Source organism: Neopelma chrysocephalum, unplaced genomic scaffold (assembly GCF_003984885.1).
Source record: "Neopelma chrysocephalum unplaced genomic scaffold, ASM398488v2 Primary Assembly neopelma1_129, whole genome shotgun sequence".
In the NCBI taxonomy this organism is placed as follows: domain Eukaryota; kingdom Metazoa; phylum Chordata; class Aves; order Passeriformes; family Pipridae; genus Neopelma; species Neopelma chrysocephalum.
In genome coordinates, this window is record NW_020897791.1 from 391,570 (window position 1) to 407,042 (window position 15,473).

At 48.1% G+C, this 15,473-nt stretch overlaps 2 protein-coding genes across 2 annotated transcripts in view; both read left to right on the forward strand.

Annotated features, from left to right (window-relative positions):
• Positions 1-2,367, forward strand: part of LOC113974966 (lymphocyte antigen 6E-like) — a 5,484-nt gene extending 3,117 nt beyond the window's left edge. Inside the window, exons 2-3 of the mRNA XM_027698553.1 lie at positions 1,057-1,176; positions 1,783-2,367. Of these exons, the coding sequence (XP_027554354.1) occupies positions 1,057-1,176; positions 1,783-1,991 (329 nt within the window). The 3' untranslated portion in view covers positions 1,992-2,367. The remainder of the gene's footprint in view (positions 1-1,056; positions 1,177-1,782) is intronic.
• Positions 2,368-7,215: 4,848 nt separating this feature from the next.
• Positions 7,216-12,765, forward strand: LOC113974967 (lymphocyte antigen 6E-like). Its single transcript, XM_027698554.1, has 3 exons — positions 7,216-7,267; positions 11,497-11,616; positions 12,554-12,765. Exons 1-3 carry the CDS (start codon positions 7,216-7,218, stop codon positions 12,763-12,765), a joined length of 384 nt encoding a protein of 127 aa, XP_027554355.1.
• The last annotated feature ends 2,708 nt before the right edge of the window (positions 12,766-15,473 follow it).

Consider the following 15,473-nt stretch of genomic DNA (forward strand, 5'->3'; position numbering starts at 1 on the left):
AGGGGAGAAGAAGAGCAAGGAAAATGAAGGGCAAGGGGGAAGAAGAGCAAGGAAGATGAAGAGCAAGGAAGGCAAAGCTAAAGGTCAGTGCTGCTCCAAGAATTAGATGGGTATTAACTGGCCACAGAAAGGGATATTCTGGACATGAGGATGAGTCTAATCCCCAGAGGGTGACATTGCTGTCGGGAGTGTTTGTGCCAGATAAACAGATGAGGAGGAAATTCCTCTTATCATGCAAAAAAAAACCTTCCCCAAGGATCTCTTTGCCATGAATGGCTGTTTTAGCCTCAGTGAGTGCAAGCTGTTTGCATTCATTCCTGTCAGCACAGCGCTTGGCAGATGCAGAGTGTTCCAGATGTGCACATTTTGTGGAGAGAGGATGTTAACACCCATGGATGGCTGTGAAAAGGAATCTGCTGCAGCCCAGGGGGTGATTTGCTCAGCCCCGTCTTCTGCAGGTCCAAGAATTTCCTTCTGACACGGGAGAGCTCTGAAAATGAACCAGAAAAATCTTGAGATGGTTTGGGTTGGAAGGGATCTTAAAGATCATCCAGTTCCAACCCCCTACCATGGGCAGGGACACCTTCCACTAGACTAGGTTGCTCCAAGCCTTGTCCAACCTGGCCTTGAACACTTCCAGGGATAGGGTAGCCACAGATTCTCTGGTCCAGTGTCTCCATTCAAGAACTATTGTCCACCAAGGCTTGGAGGAGCCAGGCTGGAAAGGGATCCCAAGAGCTTCATACTGCAAGTGGCAGCAGACTGGGGTGCTCTTTCCAACAGCACAGCAGAGATGCCACACATTTAAATGGATTCAAGGCAGAGTCAACTAAATATCCAGCAGGAAGATCCCTGAGGGTTCCTAAAGGAGCAAAGCACATCTGTGGCAGGAATTTGAGCTTCAACTAACTTGGCTCCTGGGGCCAAGTTTAACACATGGAGGTGATTGTCAACCTGTGGCCGCTGGGCTTGACAGATCCTCCACCCACCACCAGTTTTGTGCTCCTGGGGATGTTTCTGGAGGTGATTGACGGGTGTTTTGTGCTTTTTTGGCAGCTTCCTCCTTGACCTGTTTCTCGTGCAAAGACGCGACTTCCAACATCCACTGTCTCGGCACCACCAAATGCTCCGACAACGAGCAGTACTGTCTGACCACCTATTCCACCACGGGAATGGGTAAGTGGGGAGCTTTTCCAAGGCTCTGATGGCGAGATGGGGATCAGGGGAGGCTGATTGCAGAGTCTGCTCCCACCAGGAGGCGTGGTGGAAGAATTAATGAGGATCGTAGCATGCGGAGAGCAAATCTTGCAGAACTCAGAGATTATCTCTGTTGTTGTACTGATTAAACACTCCTGGGAAAAGGAGACATTGGAAGAGAAAGAATTTACCTCCACAAACTCCTTCTCTCAACTCCAAGGTCAAGTATGTGCTCATGAGGTGGTGGAATTAAAAAGGGCCAGGCACTGTGGAAGGAGCAAGGCACGGTGATGCTGTCTCAGGATTGCACTTCACAAATGCATTAAAACCCAAAAATTCTTGCCCTAAATTACTCTCAACTGGCCCTGAAACCACCAGAAGGGTTGTGAGGGTTGGAGCTGGTCTCCAGAGGTCACAATATACACAAATAATGGTGCAGCCAGAGGGGAAACCAACAGCAGCAAGTGGGAGTAGCCTGGGGTCTACTGCTGGATATTGCACATCCAGGCGATCACTGAGGCCTAAAAAAATATATGAGATAAAAATCCCAACTTTTTCTGCTGTTTTCTGTCCCTCCAACCGCAGGCAGTGACAAGAACCAGCGCATCACCAAGAAATGTTCTGCATATTGCCCGACAATCGACCTCAACATCGGCATAGCCGGGGTGGCCACCAGCTGCTGCCAGACCTCCCTGTGCAACATCAGCGGCGCCAGCAGCGTGAAAACCAGCGCCACCATCATCGCCCTGGGCCTCCTGGCCAGCCTGGCCTGCATCCTCAGCATGGGCTTTTAAAGGCTTTCCTGGGGGAAAAATGAGGCCTTGCACGGCCGAGGCTCAAGGTGGCACCTGTAGGGTGGGAAGGCCGCCCTGCTTCCCTCGCCCGGGAGGTCACGTCCCGTCAGGAAGCGCTTTTGCTCCGATGACCACGCCCAAGGGCACTGCCCTACCTCAAAAGGATATTTTTGGAAGAGAAAGGCGTGATGTGGAGCCCACCACGGGCACTATGTCTCCTGCTTTTGGCATTTCTAAATCAGTGCAGTTTTTCCCCTTCGTGCCGTTTTTTTCCCCTTTATACCATTTTCTGCCCTGCATCATTTTGCTCCGAGGAAGCCTTTAATATCAGAGTTGTTAAGCAGCAACTGGCACAATAAAGTGTTATTTTATCCTCTTGTGTGGCTGCGTGGTGTGGGACGTGGGGAGGAGCTGCTGGATGCATCCATGGCAGCAGGAATAAAAGTGGAGGCTGCAAGTGGAAGGGAATAATGCTGGAATATGCTCAGATTGCTTTGCATTCACTTCAGGAAGCCTCTCCCCAGATTTTATTTTTCTGCATTGGCAGAAATGTCATTTTTGTGACTCTGTTTCAGAATAAACTCTATTTAACTTGCTTTCAGTTCCTCTTCTGGGTCAGCTGCCTGAAAGGAAGTTGGGCTCCCCGGCAAACAGAGGGGACAGGGTAGGACTCCACGGGAAGGGATCTTGAGCATTAAGTTTTCTTTAAACTGATGGAAGATCTTCCAGTGGAAATTGCTTTATAGGCATTAAAGATTATCCTGAAAGGGGAGAAAAGCATCTTGCACGGTGCTTGTAGGAAAATCATCAGGAAAGCCAGATGTGTGTCCGCTGGAGCCTGGAAATTCCAGCCTCATCTGCAACAAAATATGAATTTGGAAAATAAATTTTTTAGGTTTGCCAGTCAGGTGTCCCAGCGTGGATAAAATGGAAGGGACTCATCACCCTGCCCTGACCTTCCCTGTGGATAATCTTGGGAATGAGAGATTTGCTCACTCAAACCCTTCCAAAATGAGTCAGGGGAGGGTGAGCTGCTTTCTCCCGAGGCAGCTCTCCCCAGGGATCACCCCAAGGAAGATCTCCCAGGATAATTAGTTGGCTGCAGCTCACCCAGCTGGTTTTCCCTCTGTAGACTCGTGTCACGGGGAGAGCAGCTGCACCTTCTGCTCCCTCTGATGGGCATTTGCTCAGAAACAGCCACATCTTCGTTATTTTTAACAGGTTTTCAAGGGAAACTTGACCTCGAGACCAGCTCACCCCCACCTGCTCTCACCCCTTCCTCCCACCCATATCCCACCTCCAGCTCTGCACTCCTGGTTGTTTTCTCTCCTAGATTTCCTCTTTGGCTTCTTCATCCAGTCTTAGTCCTGTTTTTTCCACCCAATCTCTATTTTCTTGCTACAGCCTCAGCTCAGTGTTTTCTCCTCGGGGCAAATCCAAGGTTGGCCAAGGATACTCCATCTTTAACCCCGAGACTCTTACTTCTCCTCGTGGTTTTTATCATCCCCCAGCTGAGCTGGTTCCAGCCTTCTGTCAGATTTACCCTCTTCCCTTTTCTTCCCCTCCTGCCACATGTAGAGATATTCAAGTGACACGCAGATGTGAACACCCCACATGAGCCAAGAGCTGTTCTGTGGCCCTTGGATGGCCAAATTCTGCCCCACACACAGATCACAACGTGGCAACAGCTGAACTATTTGGAATAATCTTCAGCCTTTGCTATCCACAGGTTTAGGATTCCTTAGGGAAAGGGCAAGATGGGGTTATTAAGGCCCCAGGTCTCGTTGTGCTGAGCTTGTTCAGGCCACCTCTTGGCAACCAGGTTTAAAATAAATCGTGTTTTGTGCTGCCTGAACTTGGCAGGTGCCTCTGTTTTGGGTTGGGAAGGAACCTGGCATGGCCAAGGGGATGGTGGCACGTGGGACACCCTCCTTCTTGCCTGATTTCTCCCTGATCCCACAGATTCCACTCCCTACTGCCCAGCAACACTATCCCACGTGTGTGGGGCCAAAGCTGACCCACATCTCGAGGTCCTTGTCTGGAGGTGGGAGCTCAGATGCCCTGAGGCACAGGAGGTCCTAAAAAACACAAAAGCTCCCTTAGAGACCCCTCCCTGGGAGGGTTGGGTAAGAGGAGACTCTCTGCCAACCTCCCTGAGAAATCCTGAGGTACCACCTCCCGCTCGGGTGCTGGTTCCTAATCCCACATCCCTCCACTCAGGCTTTCCGTTGGATCTCATGGCTTCATCCTCCTGGCATGAGAGGGTGGAGCTGCCCAGCCCAGCCACCTGGGATGCCTGGAGGGTTCTTGGGAAGGAGATGGGAATCTCATTCAAATGCCTGGGATTGCTCCTGGGAGGGAACTGCCTCCCTCTCCCTGTGGATTATATAAGAGCTCGGTTTTCAGGGCTCTGAGTCAAGACCTGGATCAACCAAGGAGGCCTTGCCCTGCCTAAATTAGGAAGTGCTTTAACTTTGGCCCTTCCTCTCCTTCACTCGGGGCTTTATCACTGTTGGTTTTGAAGGATCTGTGCTGCCTTCTGCTCTCCTTGAATAATCTGGCTGTCTTTCCCCTCACAACATGAAATTTCTCCCCCTTTTCCCCATTTATCTGCCCAGATCCGACCAACACCCGGCGACTCAACGACAAAGCAGGAGATGAGATGGATGGAAAAGATCAAAGCAAGGCCTGAAAAAGTTTCTGGAAGCCATGGAAAGGGACAAAAGCAATCCTTCTCCAAAATTTACTGCTGTTTTGCTGTCACACAGCCAAGCCATGGCTCCAACTTGAGGTTCATTGCCAGCTCATGGCTCCAATTTGAAGTCCATTTTAATTTTCCCAAATGGATAGTGATGGGATGACTCTACAGAGGTGACTCAGAATCCTTGGGGTTTTTTTTTGTTTCCAGTCTTCCTCAGTTTTGCTCCTCACTTGGTGGCCCTCGTGGGCCTGCAGGAGCCTTTCTGGATCCTTCAGTGATGCTTTTGAGATTCATAATCAGTCTTTTTGAGAAAGAAATCTCTCTTCCCACTCTCCAGACACCGGGAAGAGGGAATATCCCAGTGTTAGTTCACCAAGGAAGACATTAATGTCCTGGAAACGGTTCCCAGATAAATTTTTGACATAGAAAAGCTCATTTCCAACCCAAATTTCTCCCCTTGGATGTGCTAGGGGAGTTTTAACATCACCACTCCTTCAGAGTTGACTCGATCATATTGCAGGAAGAGTCATGTAGGAATAAAATGGATCTTGGGAAACTCAACAAGACATTTCAAGGCCAGCTTGGACAGGCCTTGGAGCAACCTGGTCTAGTGGGAGGTGAATGAGATGATCTTGAAGGTCCCTTCCAAACCAACCCAGCCTGTGATTCTTTGAAAGTCAGTCAATATGAGTCTATGTGATAAAACAGGACCAAAAATAAGGGGGAAATGGTTTCTTCCTTGTACCCTCCTTGCAAAATCCCATCAAGAAGCCACACCCACTAATTAAGAAGGAAAACCTGTTTATGACACCCTCGGTTATAAAGTTGCCCTCTGAGGAGCACGAGGCTGGATTTGATCATCACCAGGTCCTTGTTGACCTCAGCAGCCTCCAAACCCCAGAGTGGGAATGTCCAATTTGACATCAGGCTTGGACAACCCTGGAATTCACCCCCTGATGACACCATTACAGGAGCAGATCAGGAGGGCCTGGAAAAAAGCATCAGACACTCACATGGATAAGGAAATCATCCAGTGTTGGGATGATTCATATTAGAGACGGATAAAAATACCCTCCTGGTGGCTGCATCCAGGGAATTTCTGAAGTTATTCCATAATTGCCTGAAAAAGGAGGGTTTGACAATATTTTCTTTCGCACATTCTGCTCTACCTGCTGTCCAGGAGTGATTTTATTTTGGAAGAAGCTCTGTTGGGATGGCAACTCATGATGCATCTTGTATCAGGGTCCTCTTTCCCAGACTGTCAGAAACAGATTTTAAGAAATTCAGAGGAGAGGAGCAACGCAGAGGAATAAAAGAAAAGGGGTTGATTTAAGAGGAGAGAGATTGAAAATGAGACAGTTTGAGAGATGGCTCTTTGCAGAGCAGAGATGCAACTCCAGGGAGCCAATTTGTGGTTTCATAAATGGAAGCCTAATTTCCAGAAGCTGTTGGCTTTCTGCTGGAGAAAATCAGCCCCTCTGAAGGATCCTTGGAAGAGGAGCCAGACTTGATTAAATAACAAGTGCCCGGGGTATTTGAGGATTACAAGTGAGAGAAGAGGGATTAACGGGAGGGGAATTGATAAAGGAATGAAGAGTGAGGGGAAAATTGGAGGCAAATCTGCTGTTTAACTAACCATTAGCTAACTTAATGTGCTGTAAAACACACTGTTTTTATTTGAGGTGCTGTAAAACACAGATTTTATTTGAGGTAAGCCAGCTGAGAGTCTGAGGCCGGTGCTGGTAAATAATTAAGGGAAAGGAACGGTACCAACTCTGATCTATCACTATCCAAAGGGCTTGGAAAAAGTCGTGGCTAGGACTGTATCCCTGTGCCTCCAGGCTCTGTTACATCAGAGCAACCAGCAAAGCCAGAAACTCCAAGGAGAAAAGAGCAGATCCCGATTTCCCATCGCTCCCTCCCACGACCGGAAGGGCAAGAAATGTGTCGCTGAAAGGGTTTTTCCCCCCCGAGGTGCCACAGTCTGGAATTGCTCAGACTTTTAGGAATTTAATCTTAATATCCCTTAGCATCCCTTTTTGTACAGATCTCCTGTGTTTTCACCACAGGACGTATAAACCATCACATATTGGCATCACAGTCCAAACAGATTTAAGGACAGGCTTTTACACCTTTCTAGCCCAATGTAGATCAAGAATAAGAGGTTGCAGCTTTCTGTCCTAAAAGAGGGACAACAGAAAACATGGAGGTAACTTGTCTGATCCCTCTCATGCATCTGGGGTCCCATCCAAGACCCCAATAACCAACTTTTGATCAAAACTGTCGATCTTTCAGCCCACCAAAGAGGGTCTGTTGCCTTTTCCATCTATAAATTCACTGTTCCAATTAAACTGTGTCCAGAAGAAATCTTAAAAGGTTCCGAGGGAACTTCCCACATGAAACATCCCCCGCCCGTGGGTTGAGTTTGTGTCCACCCGCGGGAACCTGTAAAACTGCTGTTGCAGAGGTATAAAACCTGCCCTCCAAACACCTTCTCAGTGTAGCTGGGAGCATCTGCTGGAGATGAGGACTCCTCTCGTCACCCTGCTGGCTGCTGTCCTGTGCGTGCAACAAGGTGAGCCTCAGCTGCTGCTTCTGGCTAAGATCAGGGTCAGGGAGAAGGGGAGGGTAAGTTTTTCAGGTGGCAAAAATTTAGGGGGGTGTCCCCAATTTTGTTGTCACCACCGTCCTTTGGCACCTCGATCGATGACCTTCTGCGCTCCAACTTGATGAAGAAATAAGATCTTGATAAATTAATCTTCTTTCCAGTGATAGAGCTCTGGTTGGATGCCAGGTTAAATCCACGCAGTGATCTATGGGATCTTCCCTAAAGCTGCAAGTTGGAAGTGCCAGGAAGCCTAAAAACCTGTAATTTTTTAAATTAATATCAGTTTTGGGGTATTTCAGAAATTTTTCTCTCCTGCTGCCTCCTCCACTGTGGTGATCCACGTGGTTTGCCGAGTGTCTTCCACCCTAGGAAGTGCAACACTGGGAATTTTATAGATTAAATCAGAGGCAGAGCTGAAAGAACTTCTCTGTGCCTGTGTCATGTTAAAGGCATCCTTCTCCCAAAAGGGAAGGCTGAGGTGCTGGGAATGTGTGTTCTCCTTCTGGGACTGTTCCATGTGTTGCTCCATCGCTCCTGGCACATAAGAATAATGACCAGATTGCCAATATCTGCCCCACACCTGATGGTTTCCCAGAAACCACGATACACATCTAGCAGGGCTTGAGAAAGAGGCACCTCATTAATTCCTGCTCTCTGATGCATCAACCCCTCACTCCCACGTTTTTGGGATGGATGGGTTTGCAGCACTCCTGGAAGAGCGGGAGCTCCGGCCAGTTTTGGGGTGGGAAAAGGACTATTTATTATAAAAAAAAGGAAAGGATTTTGTGCCCCTAATTCCTGAATGAAACAACAGAACGGAGAGAAGAGGGTAATTTTCAAAGCAACAACCTCAGTGTGAGCCAGGATAAAATGGAAAGCTCAGAGATGCCAGACTCTGGAAGCACAGATTCCTGGTAGGATTCCTTGCTGGTGTAGTGGGCTGATGACATTTTATACTGGCATCACATTCCAAATGGATTTAAGGACAGGGTTTTACACCTTTCTAGCCCAGTGTAGATCAAGAATAAGAGGTTGCAGCTTTCCAGCCTAAAAGAGGGACAACAGAAAACATGGAGGTAACTTATTTGATCCTTCTCTGGGGTCCCATCCAAGACCCCAATAACCAACTTTTGATCAAAACTGTCGAACTTTCAGCCCAGCAAAGAGGGTCTGTTGCCTTTTCCATCTATAAACTCACTGTTCCAGTTAAACTGTGCCCAGGAGAAATCTTAAAAGGTCACGATCCTTTCCACAGAATCACAGAATCCTTAAGGTTGGAAAAGACCTCCAAGATCATCAAGTCCTTGCTGTCGGACAAAACCAGGCAGATGTTTGTTTAAGGTGTCCTTGAAAGTTTCCAGCAAGGAAGATTCCACAGCCTGGAATTGCTCAGACTTTTAGGAATTTTATCTTAATATCCCTTAGCATCCCTTTTTGTACAGATCTCCCGTGTTTTCACCACAGGACATATAAACCAGTTTATTATTTTCTCCTTCACTGCTTCCTTTTTTCTTGCAGGAAGGTGGTTATTGTGCCTTTCCTCAATATATTCTCATTTCTAATAAACACTCTAAAGGTTTCCAACCCTTTCTACGAGGTCACATTTCCAAGACTCCAGTCAGACCCTTTCTCCTCCCTCTCCTCTGGGCTCTCTCCAAATGCCCTGCATAGTTTTTGAAGTGCCGCAGACAGATTTGGGCACCGGGTTCGGTCACCGGTGTTCCAGCTGAGGCTTTGCCAGGGTGGAAAGGCCACTTTGCATATCTTGCACATGACATTGTGCCTGTGTTCCCTTGGGTGACGTGTGCCTCCATCCCTGGAATGTGACACTGTTGACTCCTGCTGTTTGCACTGCGGTTCTTGATTGTCCCCAAACCACTTGTTCATCATTTGACGTTCAAGTGTCTACTTTTTATCTAAATGTGATTGATTTCTCTTTGTTGAACTTCATGCACTGTTTGTTGCTTTTTTTTGTCCGCTCTTTTATTACATCCATCTGTCAAAATCACTTGGAAATCATAGAATCTTGGAATTATGGAATCATAGAGTCACAGAATCACAGAACGACCTGGGTTGGAAGGGACCTTAAAGATCATCTCATTCCAACACCCCTGCCATGGGCAGGGACACCTTCCCCCAGACCAGGTTGCTCCAAGTCCTTCCCAAATCTGGCCTTGGACACTTCCAAGGATGGGGCAGCCACAGCTTCTCTGGGCAACCTGTGCCAGGGCCTCCCCACCCTCACAGTAAAGAATTTATTCCTAATATCCAATCTAAACCTATTCTTATTTTGAAGCCATTCCTCCTTGTCCTGTCACTTGTTTCTCCATGTTTCTTGTAGCTCCTTCAGGTCCTGGCAGGCCACAATCAGGTCACCCTGAAACCTTTACTTCTCCAGGCTGAACAATCCCAACTCTCCCAGCCTTTCCTCCCAGCAGAGCTGCTCCATCCCTCTGATCATCCTGGTGCCTCCTCTGGACTCTCTCCAGCAGCTCCATGTCCTTCCTATGCTGTTCCTCAGGGCTGAAGGAAGCTCTGCAGGGGGGTCTCACCTGAGAGGGGGTTGGAGGGGCAGAATCTCCTGCCTTGCCCTGCTGCCCACACTGCTTTGGATGCAGCCCAGGATTCCTTGGCTCTACTTCCAGCACTCACAGAACTCTACCCACAGTGTCTTCTCACCTTTGTTGTCCTTGGCACCTGAAAACATGATGTTTGTCCTCCATCCCATCCCTTCTGTCACCAGGGATGATGCTGGACAGACCTGAGCCCACAGCAGAGCTCTGGAGCTGCATTGCTCCAGTTGGTTTGACCACTAATCATCGTGAACTACCCTGTGAGAGGGTTTCCATGCCTGGCTTTGCACCCATTCTGTGGCATTTTCACTGCCTTGTCTTTCCTGGTCTTGCTCAAAACATCACTCAAGACTGTGCCAAAAACTGGGCAAAACCTCACTGAGTCTCCTCTACTCTCTGCACATGAAAATTCAACTTTTAGTGTCAAACAAAGCAAAAAAGATAAACATTGTTCTGACCCTTACAAGATCAACAATTGAGGATTTTTCCTTCCCGTCCATCACAAACTTCTCGTTTAATGGTCTGACCTTCGCTGACCTTCCGCATTCTCACCGTCAACTTCTTATCAGGCAAAGCTGCTCTCCCAGGAACGTGTCCTCTGCTTGCTTTCTGCCCTTGCCATGCTCACAGACTGTCCCCAGACTTAGCACCAACTCGTGTGGTGCTGTGTTTGCTTCCCTTCAAAAATTATCTGTGCTTTTAAAGCAGCTCATCCCGTCTCCTTCCTACAAACCCACACACTTTGCTCTGGGTGATTTCCTGAGCCCCAGAATTTGACCGCCGCCATAAAATCCTTCAAACCATCTGCCCAGCAGACACTTTGGTGTATCACCCAGACAGTGTCTTTGCTCTTTTTCCTCTTTCTCTTTACTGTCCTACCCTGTTCTGGCTTTGAGGGCGAGTGTGTAAGTTGTTGACAGGAAAGACAACTCATCGCTGTGTGACCTCGATGTGAATCCTCTGCCAGAGTTGCAGAGATGAATTATCTCACCAAATCTCCCTTTACCACTTCAACCAGACTTTTGGTTTAGACTTTTCCATTTATTCTCTGTTTTACACTAAAAAAGGAGCTTGGCAGAGCATCTGGCAGCTCTCCCCAGACTTCCTAGAACCAAGGTTAGGCCAGGTCAGCGAGTGATGTCTGACCACAAAAAAGGAGATGTGACAGCAGTGTCTGAGCCAGGAAAGACAAGCAGGACACTGGGCATTGTCCACCTCCTCCAAACACCCCAAGCACGCTCAAATTCTCCCTGCCAAGCCCTGCCTGGTGTTGCCCAGGAGAAATCACTGGGCAGGAACTGGCAACTCCCGTTGCAGAGCCGTCAGGACAGAGACGTTATTTATTGCTTGGCAATAATCTCCAGCATAAAAGCCCCCAGATCCTCGAATTCCACTCACATCTCCTGCTCCCAGAGATTGCAAACAGATCAATAACACTCCTCAGCCTGAGACACATGAGACAGAGAGGGATTTAGCACAACTGCCACGGGTCAAGGAATAAAGAAAGTCAGTGGTCACCTGCACACAAACATTCATCATCAAGGAAAATGGAGATCTCTGGGCAGCAGCTTTTATGCTTCTCAAACCATGTAATGTGCTTTCTCTGTTGTTTTTTTTTTCCAGCTTATCCATTCATGTGCTACATCTGCCAAGAGCAGGAGTCCAACAAGGACTGTTTGACCATTTCCATGTGCTCAGAGGAGGACAAATACTGCGTGACCGTGCGGAAGGACGTTAGAACGAGTACGTTTCTGAGCGGCACCTTGTTTGTTCTGGAGAGGAGCAGCCCCAGGAATGGGCTTTTATCCCAGTCATGGAAACAATAGGCCCTGATCACCAGCTTTTGGGAGACATGGACCTTGTGGCTCCCTTTTGCAGTCACTCAGTGTCTGTGTCGCTGCTGGGAGGTGGGAAGTGCTGGAGACACATCGAGCAGCACCAGGGAATGAACTCAAGCCTAGGGGTCGAGTTTGTGTGAATTTTTCACTCCTAGAGTAGTTGTTAGAAGTTTTTGGGCAAAACTGCTCCATGGCTGACTCCCTGTGCCATGAACAATCCTTCAGGTCTGTGCCCTCAAAGACCTCCAGGTGCTCTCAGCCCAAACCTGAGGTCATGCAGAACATTCCCCCTGGTTTTGTGCTGTAGGAAAACCATCCTGGTAGGAAGTGGCCCAGCTTGGGCATCACTTCAGGGAGCTTGAACTGAAAGGCATCCACAGGTGATAATTCCTCCAGGAACAGAAGAGACCTGGAGGCCAGAGAAGACTAGCATCATGTTGGTGGACACGCAGGGTGGACGTGGCCAGATTGATGCTGGTCCTGAGCAGAGGACCAAGTCATGGTTGGACTTGATCATCTTAAAGCTCTTTTCCAACCTTAACAGCCCTAGGATTCTGTGACATTGTGGCTGCCCCATCCCTGGAAGTGTTAGATGCTGTTCTGAGCAACGTGGTCTAGTGGAAGGTGTCCCTGCCCATGCCAGGGGGGTTGGAATTAGATGATCCTTAAGGTCCCTTCCAACCCAAACAATTCCATGATTCTATCATTCATTCCACAAAATTTGCCTTCAGCATTAGTGCCTGCCCTTCTTTTATTCCCCAGCACAGATTTAGCCATGAAAGCAATTTAACAATGATTTTTACATCCTATTTTTCTTTTTTTTTCCCCCTTCTCTTCATTAGAGCCCAACAAGCCCAAATACATCATCTCCAAGATGTGCTCTCCAACGTGTCCAGAAGCAAGTCAGCAACAAAACCAAAGCTCTCAGAGGATTTCTTGCTGTAAGAAACCCTTGTGCAACGTGAATGGAGCCAGCAGCAAGCAAAGCAGCTTTGGAGTGATGTCCCTGGGTGTCCTGGCCAGTGTCACCTACATCTTTGCACGTGGACTATGATGGGTTGGGAAAAGCTCCCCGTGATGGCTTTGTTGGCTGAAATAAAAGTGGGATAATTTCTGCTCTCAAAGATTCGTGTTTTGTGGCTGAGCTTCCCCCGGGATTTTTGAGAGAGCCTGGATAAGTCAGGTGCTGAACTTCTATTGATTTCCTAAGCCTGCTTGAATCCAAAGTGTCCCCAGACATTCAACTCACCTAAGGAAACCTGTAAAAGATGAGCCTTTTCACATGTTCAGGCTTCCAATAATTATTGCTCTGAAGAGATCCTTGAAGACATCTTTTTGTCTCTTTAAGTTTCAAAGAATTGTGAGGAATAACAGCCCACCCTGGATAAAACCCAGGGAATGGCTCTGTCAGCACAGAGGGATGATCAGGATCTTCTGTTCACAGGGAGTCTGGTGATCACACACCAGTTTATAAACAAGGCAGAAGAGGTAAAGCTTTTTCTCTGGCAGCATTTTGGACATTTTTCCAGCCTCAGTGGGGGAGCAATTTCTGCCTCTTGGCTCTCGGTGGGGTTTTATCACGATTTGAAACGGCCGTCCTTTATCACCCACGTGAGGAAATGGGGAAAGGCAGGGAAAAAGGGGGAAAGGCAGAGGAAAAGGGGGAAAGGCAGAGAAGAAGAAAGGTGGCTGAGAGAGGAAAGGCAGAGAAGAAGAAAGGTGGCTGAGAGAAGAAAAAGATGAGAGGGAGAAGGGAAGGGAAGAAGCAGCACACAGTGCTGAGAATTACCCTCACGCTGCCTCCTCATGGACCTGGGCCAGCTGGAAAACACATCCCCATATCTATTTCCCTCTTTTTTTCCAGGGTCAAACCAACCTCCCAGCTGTTGCCAAGGCCAGTCATTTAGAACTTGTGAGCTGGTTTCTACAAAACCACGTTCCTGGCACAGAAATGACCGATTGTGTTGGGCTTTGTTCTGCTTTGCCCTCTCGGCTCTCGGCTCCCTCCTCTCCCCGCTGGAGCTGCAGCTGAGGGGACACAGAAAAGCTCTGTGGGAGGCCTGGGAGTGTCACAGAGAAGAAGAAGGGCAGCCAGCCAGGCCCTAACACAAACAGCCCAGAGCCCCTCGGGTCATAGCCCTGCTGCAAGCTCGCTTTTCCTGGAAAACACACAGAAAAAAAGGGAAATCTGGCAGCATCACTAACTCAGCTGTGCTCTGGGAGAAACCAGAGCTCCTCCAAACAAGTGAAGGGTGGGTTTTGTTTTGTTTTTTTTGTAAGGTGAGATGTTGTACTTGATGGCTAAATGAGATCTGAAGCATTACCTTGGAACTCTGCTGTGTTCTGGTGGGAGGATATGCATTCTGGAGATGTTTCACGTTGCTTGGATGACAAAGCAACTGGTTTTCCAAGAGCAGCCAAAGATGCCACATCAGCTCCTTGTTTTTTGTTGTGAAATTTAAATCCTGGTGCCTGATTTTAAACATTTTGTTTAATGGAATTGAAGCAAAAGAAGGAGGTGACACCACACTGGTGGGAAAGGACAAAAAGATGCTGCCACTCTGCTGTGTTTTGGTTGCACTCGTGGAAGGATGTCCATTTTGGAGACATTTTGGGGTGCCTGGATGACAAAGCAACTGGTTTGCCAAGATCAGCCGAAGGTGCCACATCAACTCCTTGTTTTTTGTGGTGAACTTTAAATCCCAGTGCCTGATTTTAAACACATTTTTAAATGGAATTCCAAGAGGATGATCATCCAAAGACCCCACATCAACTCCATGTTTTGTGCTGTGAGCTCTGAATCCTGCTGCCTGATTTTAAACATTTTGTTTAAAATTGAAGCAAGTTAAGGAGGTGACCCTGCAGTGGTGGGAAAGGACAAGGAGATGCTGACACCCTGTGATCTGAGCAGACTGGGGAGCTGTGATGACAAGATGTCAAAAGGCCCAAATGTGAACTTGCCAGCAGAACAAGCTGATAGTTTTCTCTCAGCAAATACAACCACAAAAAGGAAGGAAATTTATGGTGGAGAAGTGGAAGAGTTTGGTGGAGAAGTGGAAGAGTTTTTATACCAAGAAGAAGGAAGAGATGCCCAACTGGTGAGGGTAGGGCTGTGCTGCATCCCATGCCATGAGCAAATGCTCCATGGATACCCAGTACAGAGGGAAGCCAGTTCTTCCCTGGAATACCTCGGGTGCCTTCAAAAAGCTCCAGGAAAGTTGGGCTCTGGGCCAAAGCTGTGACTGTTTTACCACCTGTCGAGTCTTCCCAAGAAAGAGGAAGCAGAAGGAGCAATTTATGTCTCAACCAGTTGCACTGGACGTGAGAAAGCAAAGACCTGGTGGGGGAGAACTGGAGGGGAGGGAACAAGTCAAAGGGTGAGATAATTCCACTGAGGGTGGTGGGGTGGGGGCAACCAGGATGGGTAAAGAGCAAAGGGGAGAGGACAAACCTCCTCCAGATCCTTTGCAGAGCCTTGTTGCCTTCCCAGCTCTTCCCCTCTTCTTCCCCACCCTGGTTTCAGTGCTGCCAGCTGATGGCACCCACAGGGATGTCGCCTCCAACAAGATCAAGTGGAAAAAGTGGTTCCTGGATCTCCTCGTCCACAACTTTAGAGGAATTTCTTGTCTTGAAATTTCTGGGTGCCAAAGCACCGGGATTGAACTCTCTGATCCTGTGGAGGCGAAGGGACTGAATTTAAAAGGATTTACCTGGTTCCTGGAGTGAAAGCTCACAGTTGTGGGAGCAGAAGGTCTCTGAAAA